Genomic DNA, 12,274 nt, shown 5'->3' with positions numbered 1-12,274 from the left:
CACCCAATTTAAAAGAAATAATAATAATAATAATAATTAAAAAGTCTTATACCTACCGGAAAACCAACTTTCTTTCCCTACCAATTTTGACCTTTTCTGTTTGGAAGACATTGATTTTTTTTTTTTACCGCCTGTTTCTAATGGAGCTTGAAATTAACACGGCTTTTTGTTTACCTCCTAATTTGTGCACCACCATCATCAGCGCTGTCAGCACAGCTCTGGGAATAGGGCTTGTTTACTGCTTCTGCATAACCAGCAGAAGGAGCATAGGAGCAGAAAATAGGTTTGGTTTAGAGTTTTGTCTTTATTTATTTTTTTTGACCAGATCCTTTCATAAGTTATATATTAATGACTTGAGAGATAATGTGGCCCATTTTGTCAATATTTCTTAAATGGAACATAGAAAGACTTGAGCTAGCTCGGGGATATGTTGAATTCCTCTGGCACATATATCATAAAAAGTTGGTGGTATTGTTGTGCCAGTCCGAAGCATCTGTCAGCCATACGCACAGTGGGAGTTTCAGTGAGACCTTGCACCACCTGGAATAGCAGCTACAGAAGTCCCACAGCAACTCATTCTCCAAGGAGCTGCTTTGTCCTAATCTCTGCATTAAGACAGGCTCCAATATCAGAGCCCCTGAAGTGGTGCAGGAACAACGTGATCTCCTCTTCACAGAGATGGATCAAATACTCAGGACCAGTATGCAGGCTTGTATTCTTGAAGACGTGCAGCCTTACCATCTCTGTAAGAATAAGCTTATTTATCTTGGTCACTGCTGAAGTGCATGGGCCAGGGTCTGGTGACACATAAATCAATTTGAGTAAGTTACCATCCCATTATCCTGTCCATCAGCAGCTGTATGGATGCTACATTATATGTCCAATTAGTATTATAATAGGTCATTGTATAGCTGACATTTGTGATACACTATCAAACCATTAATATTGCCAACTAAAAATAACTCCATCCATTTTCCATATAAATTATATGGACTATAAATTCTACGTACTGATGTTGTTTCAGTGAAAAGGGATGGACTACATGATCTGTGAAACCTGGTTCATCTGTTTTCCATTACTATTCGACCTAGATTTTTTCCCTAAGAACCTTTCTGATCCAAGGCAAGAGAGAACAATTCTATTCCCAAACATCCCCATGCTGTGACACCATCCACTCTTGTACGAATGCTGGCATAATCTGTACAAGTAAGAAAACTATTCATTTATAAAAATATTCTAAACAGTTGCTTTATTTTGTTTTTCAAACCAGATCCACCTCTAAAGTATTATACCCACAAAAACATACAAGTCTGACCACCTGCCTCAGGAACGTGTTTCTTGTTGCTCCTGTCAGAAACATACCCTTTTCCCCAAATACAGTACAACTTCCTACTTTGCTCCCCAGTTTCCTCCTGCTTATCATATACCATTTGATTACTCAAAATTTAGCACTGTGTTTATTCAATGCCTTTGATGATGTGCAACATATCTAATCATTAGGTATTCCTTAATAAAAATCCGATTTCATTCCTTGTGAAGGATCAAGAGCTGTGTTTTAAATACAGCAATGCGGTATGCTGAAAACCATGCCTTACTTGCTCTGTCAACTGTGCTTCTATGTTAAAAAAGTACCTTTTAGTAAACTCAAACATACAGCCTATTCCAGTTGTTTCTTTTTCTGTACTCTCTCCACTCCCCAGATGACAGTCTTGTTGATTTCTGATTGTATCTTCATGCCTAAAGCCTTTTTCCCCTACAGAAGGTCATTAAATTTCAGAGGGGTTTTTTTCTGCATGATGCTACCAAAATTAGTTTGTCTCTCAGCACCGCCCTGTTAGCATCCCAGAGACTAAACAATTTTGCTTCCTCTGGAGACAGAAACTCAGAAAGGTCATCTCTTGACCCAACCAGACTGTGCATATGCACTTTGTATCCCCTAGCTTGTCTATGGGCTCTGTATAAATCATTATCAAGCAGTTGAAAGATGAAAGCTAATCTGATTCTTAATACACATCTGGGGAAAAAACTCAACAAAAGCAACACCAGAAACCAAAACATCACAACAAAACAAAGCCTGGGGACTTACTTATTCTTCAGCTGAAAAAAACCTGTAAGGTATGAGCAAAAAAGAAACCTTAAAAAATGCAACTCCGGGCCTCCTAAATTGACCCTAGGAGGAAGCATCAAATCCAAGGAGGAGGAGAGGTTGACTAGCCTTGGAAAGCGAGTCACTTGGCCTTTTGAGGAGAGTGGATGCCCTGGTGACAGGTTTGTGATGGGGAGACTTCTCCATTAGTGGGCATGTTAGAAAAGCATATTCATTTCCTAAGCCATCCAATCTGATTTCAATCATCTGTTTACTTCTGGCCTCAGCTACATGGAAGAAATAACAACAGAGACTGCTAGGAGTCTCCTGAGCAATCCAGACTCAGTGGATTTTCTCAAAAATGGTTTAAATAAAAGATACTTGGACCACACCACAAGCACAGTAGGTCAATTTGGGACCTAACGGTGTCTCAGAAGAGAAATTTGCCTGCAGAACGTTAGAACAGGATTCTGTCCTCTTCCTCTGTAATCATATAGCGGGAACCATTAATAGTAAACATTTGTCATCTCTCTGCAAATAAAATAGAAGGACATCTCCTATTCTAACGACTCTGTGGTTAATACAGATGCCTGGAGCGATGGGATGTGGTGCTCTTCATTGTCATTGTTGTAGCATTGTACATCTGGTTAACCAGCTCATTCAGGCCACTGCCAAAGGCTGAATGTTAGTCTAAATGGACTATGGTCTGATTGGGAAAACCAATCTCACATGTAGCTTATCCCTGAAGTTCAAAAGCAGATCTCAAAGCAGATTCCTGGTCTTATGCTCATAGGATTCAGATTAAGTTAGAAGTATGCTGGAAGGACTTCCATAAGCATTTAGTAAAGGTTTACTAAACTAAGTTGGTTTGCAACAGCATGTGAGTATCTACAAAATCAAAAGATCTCAAAGGCATAAGCTTAAAATAATGAAAATTATTCAAGTTTGTATTCTTATCCACTGCTCTTAGAATAATTGTCTTATAAACAGATTCATGCATTTGTCTGTTTTCATTTCAATTTTTGTCAAAGACTGATGTACCAGAATGTTAATGTTATATAATTATATATTCTGTAAATTAAAGCAGCATGGCGTACTGGTTGGGAATAGCACATTTCACACTTCATTACTTCTGCTGCAACTCAACCAATGTTAAGTTCTGAATCTTCTGTTTCCAGTAGTCAGGGTTTCTTCAGTTGTTACTTTTTTTAAAAAGTATTTCTGTTCCACAGTTCTTTGCTGCTTATCCACAAGCTATACTGTCCTCAGCAACGGACACGTGGATGGCAAAGATGGAAGTCTGATGATTTCCTCTAGCAACAAACAGAGAAAACAATGGAAGTGAATGGTAGGTTTAGGAAATGTATATGTGTATCACAACGTATCATAGCAGAGGGGACAGAACTGCCACCAGTGGTGCAAAGTTCAGACTACCATGGAAATGTTACAGCAAATGGACCCAAGAGCCCGACTATTGTATTTTTAAACCACAGCGTGTGTCCCAAATTCACCAGTTAACATAAATACCATGTTGCGAGATTTCTAGCAGGTCACGAAACTGTAAGGTGAATTTTTAAATACAGAAGATGATTCAAACTGATCTGCAGAAACATACACAAAGAGTATGCTTGGTAACTTAAGAGTCCTGAAATACTAATAACAACTACCTCCAACTCTGACACCTCCGAAAAATGTAATTTCTACTGGCCCTTCAAACACACAATAACCACCCAGGAATGTGCATTTTTGCTAACACAGCTATAAAAAGATTAAACCAAGATGCCACTGAAATCCACACCTTTCTTTACCTCTTAGCACATTTCTATGTTCATCTGGAGACAGTTTTGATACTAGCAGTGAGAAAAGGAGAGAGTAACTTTGATTTATTTTGATTTGTCCTCCAGAAGGAAGTCACAGTGCATTATAAACTTTTCATTTGTCTCACAAAAGCCAGATTTGCTGAGTGCAAATCAGTAATGTTGTCAGAGTGGCTGAGGTATTCACCTGTAAACGTGTTTAGAGTTGTGGGTCACCTTTAAAAGACAAAAATATTTGGATTTATTCACATGGGTTTAAAAATTTATGAATGATGGAACTGTAAGACACCACGTCTAACCATATCACAAATGGGACCGTTGGTACGTTGCAATGCAAAGCTTAAAGCTGCACATATGGATTTTCCAAGCAGCAGGAGTGCCCTACGCTCCCACCAGTCACACCCTGCAGCCTGTGAGCTTCTATTACGTGTCACAGCAGAAGCACCCTCTCAGATGTGAAACCTGCCCTCATCCAGATCACAGACAGCTCAGCACAGAGTCTTTGGTTTTGGTTTGGCTTCTAACTATCAAGCACAGACAGCTCAGCACAGAGTCTTTGGTTTTGGTTTGGCTTCTAACTATCAAGCAGATAGTATGTAACAACATCTGCTGCTTTCAAAGTCACATGTGACATGCAGGGACAGCATTAGCAGGCTGACCATAAGGTCCTTCTCTGTGAGGTTCTGTGAAGCACTCTTTTTCACTTTACATTTTAAGTCATTCTGAAGTAGGACCCCTTACTGAAGCTGAAGGTTACACTATGCTAACAACACAACAATTACCCAGGGATGCAGTTAAACACTTTTTCCCATATTTCAAAGCAGATGAACTCTTTTTCAATGGAATAAACAAAAAAAACCTGCCATCACTGCAATGCCACAGCAGCTTCTATTTAAGTAACTCCTATCATCTCCTTGTGCTTACAAGCACTATGAAATACCGAGACTCACAATACCATCAGATTTTATATATGGACTACCAAGGCAAATAAGGGTTAAGTTTCCAGTATGGTATGGCCCAGGAAGCCCAGAGCAGAAATAGAGCCAAGATGTCCTGAATGGCAGTCCTACACTGTAACCCCAAGCACATCCTTCCATAAAGGTACTTTATTTCAAGATGCACATTTTTCTTTCCAACTTGGCAGTTCGGCTTCTTTTTGAGACCTTTAATTATAGCTCAAATTATGTCCAATTTATTTTTCCATGTCTGTTTTTTTTCCTGTCTAGGGCTCCACTGTGTTTTCCTCTCTCCAGAAACACTAAATGCTTTAAAATCTCTTTTGTTGTTAGCAAGCAGGAAAAGAGGAGAATTTCTTGAGAATGTGTTTCTCTCCACTGAGAAAACAAAACAGATGTTGTGCTCTCCTCAGGGAGAAGGAGGGGGAGGAGAACATCAATTCATCCCACTCCTACCAGTGTGATGCCAGCAATAGATGCCCAGAGCCTGGGGAGGGATCACAGGTCAGCAGGAGAGCACCTGAAGAGCAGCACAAGGGAATTCCAGCCACTCCAGCCAGTAAGTCAGCTTCACTGGGGGCCCAGCTTAAATGCCTCAGTGTTAACACACATAGCATGGGGAATAAACAAGAGGAGTTAGGGACATGCGGATGCCAGCTGGGCTATGACCTTACTGGCATCATGAAGATGTGGTGGGATGGCTCTTATGAGTGTTGGAATGGAAGGATACAGGCTCTTTAGGAAGGACAGGCAGGGGACACGAGGAGGGCGTGTAACCCTCTCTGTTAATGACCAGCTGGAGTGCATGGAGCTCTGCATGAGGACAGGTGACATTACAGTGGGGACCTGCTACAGGCCACCCAACCAGGAAGACAATGCAGAGGAGGCCTTCTGTGGGCAGATAGGGCAGCCTCATGTTCACAAGCCCCTGGTCCTCATGGGGGACTGCAGTCACCCCGATATCTGTTGGAAGGACAACACAGCAGGGCATAAGCAATCCAGGAGGTTCCTGGAATACATTAACGATAAAGTCCTTCTCCAAGTGATAGAGGAGACAATGAGGAGAGGTGCCATGCTGGATCTTGTTCCCACCAACAAGGAGGGGCTGCTGGGGAATGTGAAGCTCAAGGGCAGACTTGGCTGCAGTGACCATGACATGGTGGAGTTCAAGACCCTTAGGGCAGTGAGGAGGGCTTACAGCAAGATCACTGCCCTGCACTTCAGGAGAGCAGACTTTGGCCTCTTCACGTATCTGCTTGGTAGAGAACCATGGGATAAAGCCCTGCAGGGAAGAGGGGCCCAAGATGGCCACAGACATCAAGGGCAACAAGAAAAGCTTCTACATGTGCACTGGTGATAAAAGGAAGACTAGGGAAAATGTGGGCCTTCTCTGGAAGGAAACAGGAGACCTGGTTACCTGGGATATAGAGAAACCTGAGGTACTCAATGACTTTTTTGCCTCAGTCTTCACCAGCAAGTGCTCCAGCCACACCACCCAAGCCACAGAAGGCAAAGACAGGGACTTGGAGAATGAAGAACTGCCCGCTGTAGGAGAAGATCAGGTTTGAGATGATCTAAAGAACCTGAAGGTGCACAAGTCCATGGGATCTGATGAGATGGGTCCTGAGGGAACTGGTGGATGAAGTGGCTAAGCCACTGTCCATCATATTTGAGAAGTTGTGGTAGTCTGGTCAAGTTCCCCCTGACTGGGAAGGGGGAAGCATAACCCCCATTTTTAAAAAGGGAAGAAAGGAAGACTTGGGGAACTACAGGCCAGTCAGTCTCATCTCCATGCCCAGCAAGACCATGGAGCAGATTCTCCTGGAAACTATGCTATGGCACATGGGAAATAAGGAGGTGATTGGTGACACTAAGGGTACATTGTGCTTGACAAATCTGATGGCCTTCCATGATGGGGTTACAGCGCTGGTGGATAAGGGAAGAGCAACTGACATCATCTACCTGGACTTGCACAAAGCGCTTGACACGGTCCCACACGACATCCTTGTCTCTAAATTGGAGAGACATGGATTTGATGGGTGGACCATTCAGTGGTTAAGGAACTGGCTGGATGGCTGCACTCAAAGAGTTGCAGTCAGCCTACAACAAACCTGGAGAGGGACTTTTTACAAGGGCATGTAGTGATAGGACAAGGGGGAATGGCTTTAGGCTGAAAGGGAGTAGATTTAGATTAGATATTAGGAAGAAATTCTTCACTGTCAGGGTGGTGAAGCGCTGGCATAGGTTGCCCACAGTAGCTGTGGATGTCCCATCCCTGGCAGTGCTCAAGGCCAGGCTGGATGGGGCTTTGAGCAACCTGGTCTGGTGGAAGGTGTCCCTGCCCCTGGCACGAGGGGTGGAATCAGATGATCTTTAATGTCCCCTCCAACCCAAACCATTCTATGATTCACAGCAGGTGTGAGCAAAGGCTGCTTTGTATGTGGAGAGGAAAAGAACAGCATTAAAGCAGCACCAATGGCAAATCCATTTGGTTTTTGAGCAAGAAAGAGAAGTTCATCCACCTAAAGAAAAGAAAGGATATGGGAAAAGCAGTAGGGAAAATAACACCCTGCTTCGCATTGGCAAGAGGAGTAAGGGCTACTGCCAACTTTCCCAATATTAATCTAGCATTTCCCTTAAAGCAACAGATCCACAAACTAGGGAGTGGCATGAAAACGTCTGCTTTGGTTTTTTAAAAGGTTTAATGCTTCAGCCTGAAACCACGAATAGTCTAAACACTCATATTCCCAAAACATCCAGGGCAAAATATGGGTTCCTTTAAACCTCATTATTTCTGAAGGGGGTCACACTGGACTTTTTAATACTTTAGGCTGACATTACTGGGTAACTTTCACAACCTGAAAGATTTCCTAAGCCCTTCACTGCGACTTCAAAAGACAATTTTAAAAAATCCAGAGCATAATAAGAAACAATTACTGAAATATAATTTCACCTTTTGAAACACTTCCTTTGTGTACATGTGAATACACAGTTAATAAATAATCACATTCGTCTTAACAGCAGTAAATCGTAGACAACTCGGAGTCACTGTATAAGTATTTGCAGAAAACAGCCCATTGCATATGGCAATAATTACGCAGAAACTGGCACAGTTAGTTCCAACCATTGATTTGATACTGGCCTCACTTAAGATGAAACAGTCACACTCAGTCTGTATCACACAGGGAAAGAAAGGTCAGAGCAGCTTCCTCCATCCCTGTGAAGACTGGTCTACTAACATAAAGAAAAGAAAAATGGTTTCCTTTGGAGTTTTATGGAGTTTTATTTTTTGTACTCTCACAGATCAAAAAGTATCTTTTCCTGCGTGAACTAAGTCATGTTTGCATAAATGTCAGCTCACTTTTAAGGACAGCCTTGCACTACAGGCAGCCAGTCTTATCTGCAGAGCTTAATTTAAAAAACAGGGGACATCAAATGAGCTGGTCCCAACGCTGCTTCCAAGATAAAATTTAAGAAGGGACAGGTGTTCACAGGCATCATTTATACTCAAACGCAGGCCCAGATGTATCCCTAGAATCTCCAAACTCCTTCTGTCACCCTCTCCTGGCATCTTCTTTCTTTTATGTGGGAATAACGCTACAGCAAACAAACCCCTGTCCACTTGGGAACGAAGTGCTATGGTATTTAGGTACAATTTTACTTGTTTAATTCACCTGTTTAATTTTGATAGATGCATTTTGACAAGTTCTCAGTGAGCAAAACTGGCTGTTCACACAGGGGGTCAGGGGTGCTGGAGAACAGGCAAGATTGCTGTACACCCACATTTATAAAGAGGCAACAGGCAAACGCTGCTCAGAATTGCTGAGAAGCGTTACCATATTGCATCATGAAACATCATAGCTGTATAAATGTGTGATATCACCACTAAGTGCAGCAGGGAATCAGTGGAGTCCAGCACCAGAGGCACAGGAGGAGAAAACCAAGCCAAAGTTACAGCAGCAGGCCTCTTCAGAGACACATGCTCCCAGGGACAGTATGCCTTGGAGATGACACCACAGGATGGTAATCCAGCAGATTGTATACTGATGCACAACAGAGTGCTGACTTCTGTTCTTTGGGTTAATTATGGCAGAGCTGCACTGGAACAACTCAGGCAGGGCACGGTTATATCTGCACAAACTTTTTACCGCAAATAATGGTGTCAGAGTATTGCAAACAAACCCCTCCTCCTCTGAGGACTGGGAAAAATTAAAAGATAATTCTCTTTGTTTTGAGTTGCTTTTGGCTGAGCAGTGAGGCCAGCCAGAGTCTGGAAGTGGAAATGTTGCCCTGAATAACTACCAGCAATATTCTAAGAATCCAATTCAGTTTTTCATAGGAACACTATTCTAAAGCAATGGAAAATTAAAATCCTGATCGTTTTCATTTTGTGCAATCAGCTTCTAACTGCAAATAGCCATTGTGGCCCCAGTGGCACCTTTCTGACCCAGTGTGTGCTGTGTCAGTACTGCTGCTCTGCAGTGGCCAGGAGGGCACTGGCTCAGTCTCCTTATGTCAGTGGCAGGCCATGAAATCTCAGGGAAGCAGGCAACTTAATCAGATCCTATTGACATATGCTTGGTAAGAATAGCAAAAAGGACCCCAAGTCCACTTCACCTTTTTACTCTCTTTCCAGTGAAATGAAAACTGTTCTGCTGCATGCATGAACCTCTGAAAATACTGAAGAACCATGCTAAGTTTGTCTCCATTACCCAAATGCACTCTGTTTTTTCTACTCTTGAGAAATAAACAGATTAATAAGTTTGGTCCATCAAACAATAAATAATTTGTGTGCACAAACAGATTTGATTCGCAACAGTCCAATGGTGCATGCTACCAATGCGGCAAGCTGCCTGCTGTAAATGCAATACGTTCTCCAGCTATAGGAAAGCAAAGGGGTACAGCTGCTGAAGGGTGATGTGAAATTAAAGAGGGAATGAAACGTGTGATCTTATTTAATCACACCTGGTGCTTCAATTTTTCAGTAACAGCACCCTGCTAGACTGTGTCAAATCAGTTCTACAAAGAAAAAAATTATGGATGGAAAATGAATTAACTCTTTCATCCCTGCTGTTAATACATTATAGCAGTGAGAGACATCTTTAGCAGTGGCTGTTAAGAATCCTTTTTTCTCAGATGAAAGGTGCTTGGCACCTGGCTAAATGGAGCTCAGTGGATGACAGCACTTCTGTGCCAGCAGGTGAGCATGTGCCCTCCACACTAACAGAAGCACAAATTTGAGTGTCTGTATAACCTATTATTATACACAAGAAACCTTCCCAATCAGAATCAACTTGAGGGATTGAAGTGCCAGACTGGGACCAGTCGTTTCTATTTGTTTCCTTAGGTGGGTTGCACATATGTGCAGAGAGGCAGACACAGGAAGCAGGACAGCCGGGGACAGCAGAATGTGAAAGGGCAGAAAGCAGCGCTTCCCTTCCCTTGGATGCCTTGCTCAGCACAGATTTCCTGTAAGAGGAAAATTTATTCCAGCATTTACCTGGTTTCACCTTACTTTTGGGCTTCCCTTTTTGAAGATTTTTGTTTGTTTGTTTGAAGTCTTATTTTGCAGTTTGGGTAAATATTAAACATCAAACAGAATTTGATTCTGCAGGCATTGCATTATGTGATTACTATGTCCCATTGGCTAGTCAGACACTTTCCCAGTGTGCCCTATGTACTAATAAATCACTTGTGGTAATAGATAGCAAGGTGCTCTAATCTAATGTACAAAATGGTAATTGTGGTCAAATGTTCCATTCTTCAGGGAAAAGGGAAAAAATAATCCTTCTATATGATTTCACTCAGCAGCAGAAAATAAAAAGCTGAGGTATAATTAGCTTCACATAACCATCTTTATATTAGTTTCACAGAGAAGAAAATCAAACATGAAAAATAACTAACAGGCTCCCATTCCGGTCTCCTCATTGAATTAATGTCACCAGTACAGCCCTGGATAAAGTAAGATATACAAGGCTACCGTCTGGATGAGCTGCGTGCTTGGCGAGTAGTTCATTTTTAGAGAGGGGAAATTTCTTTATGCAAGTGTTACCTATTTAAGAAATTGGTATTTATTAGGACAATATTGTCTCAAGAGATGTCTAGTTTTTACAACATGAATTCAGCCAATTTACTGAAAAACTAAGGCATTAAAGCAACTACCTCAGAACAGTTTTAAGAACATCTTAGCCTCTTCATCATTACTTGTATAACTCATACTCAAGGAGATTATCACACCAAGGAGCATTTTTTTTTTTTAATAAATAAAAAGGTATTGTAAAAGACCTCCATAAATAGAAGATGCTAACACTGCAACATAAGGGATTAATTTAAACCAGGGTTATTTAAAATGCTGAATATAATCACAGTTCAAATTAACAAAAAGGAACCCTTGGTTTAAATCATTTTTATTCTTGTTTTGCATTTTTAATTTGTGTTTTCCTTTGGTGGGCAGAACCATAGAGAGAACTGAAGTGGATTTCAGAAAGACTGTCTAGTCTACCCCTCCTTGAGGCAAAGACAAACATCCTCACAGTTGCCTCTTACCTATTCCTCACACCTACAGCCCTCCTTCTACTCTCATTCCCCCTAAATACTTCACTGTAATATGCTTACGCTAAGTTTCTAATACACAAACTAAACCTCCTTAGGTGCAAACTGAACTAATTACTTTCCCTTTTACCTTTGGGTAGGTAGAAAGGGCATAGGTAAACACCACTATGATTTTATATTACAAATCCTTCAATATACCTGAAAGATTTTGCCTCTTTCCAACTTTGTCCTTGCATCCCGGACCTAACTCTTTCAATATTTCCTCACTGGTCTTTTCTAAATCTCTGCTCACTCCTACAGCTCTCTTCTTGGCTGTCTCCAGTTTGTCTATACTGTCTCATGGTGTGAAGCCGGCTCTGGACACTATCCCAGCAAAGCGACAGAGCCAACACAAAAGAGTTAAGAATTTCCTATGGCTTACATGCAAGACTCCCACTTATAGTGAAGTCTGGTCTCTTCCCCATTTTCTCCCCAGCCGTATCAGACTGCTGACTCATATCCAGCTTGTGATATCCCAACACCATGTGCTCTCTCACATTACTGTTACTTACTCAGATATCCCTCATCTGCACACATACACTTGTTTTCCTTTCCTCACCGCAGACCTTCTTACTCACATTTGCTGAATTCCCACCTTACCCATTTTAACCATTTCTGCATCTTATCAAGATCACTTTGGACTCTAAACCTGCCCTCCACAACATCCAGAGCTTACTGGAGCTTATAGTCCCTCACACACTGCACTCTCCAGTCCATCATCCACGACTTCCGAAAACCGTGAGCAGCACATGCCCTGGGGCAGAACGAAGGGCACTGCACTTCAGGCTCCCTCCCCATCTGCTGAGCAAACAGTAACTATTCCT

At 41.9% G+C, this 12,274-nt stretch overlaps 1 protein-coding gene across 4 annotated transcripts in view; it reads right to left on the bottom strand.

Moving 5' to 3' along the window:
- Positions 1–12,274, bottom strand: part of SAMD12 (sterile alpha motif domain containing 12) — a 180,487-nt gene that overhangs the window by 61,003 nt on the left and 107,210 nt on the right. The window contains exon 5 of one of the 4 annotated variants that reach the window (XM_037379506.1): positions 1,147–3,399. The exons of 2 other annotated variants lie outside the window; for them this stretch is intronic. In XM_037379506.1, coding sequence (XP_037235403.1) covers positions 3,341–3,399 — 59 coding nt within the window. In that variant the 3' untranslated portion in view covers positions 1,147–3,340. Of the gene's footprint in view, positions 1–1,146; positions 3,400–12,274 lie in introns of those variants that run through there. One more of the 4 variants, XM_037379504.1, reaches the window with a different exon arrangement.

This window comes from Falco rusticolus, chromosome 3 (assembly GCF_015220075.1).
Source record: "Falco rusticolus isolate bFalRus1 chromosome 3, bFalRus1.pri, whole genome shotgun sequence".
Lineage (NCBI taxonomy): Eukaryota > Metazoa > Chordata > Aves > Falconiformes > Falconidae > Falco > Falco rusticolus.
Note: the sequence above shows the minus strand (reverse complement) of the source record. Positions and strands in the feature narration are given on the sequence as shown.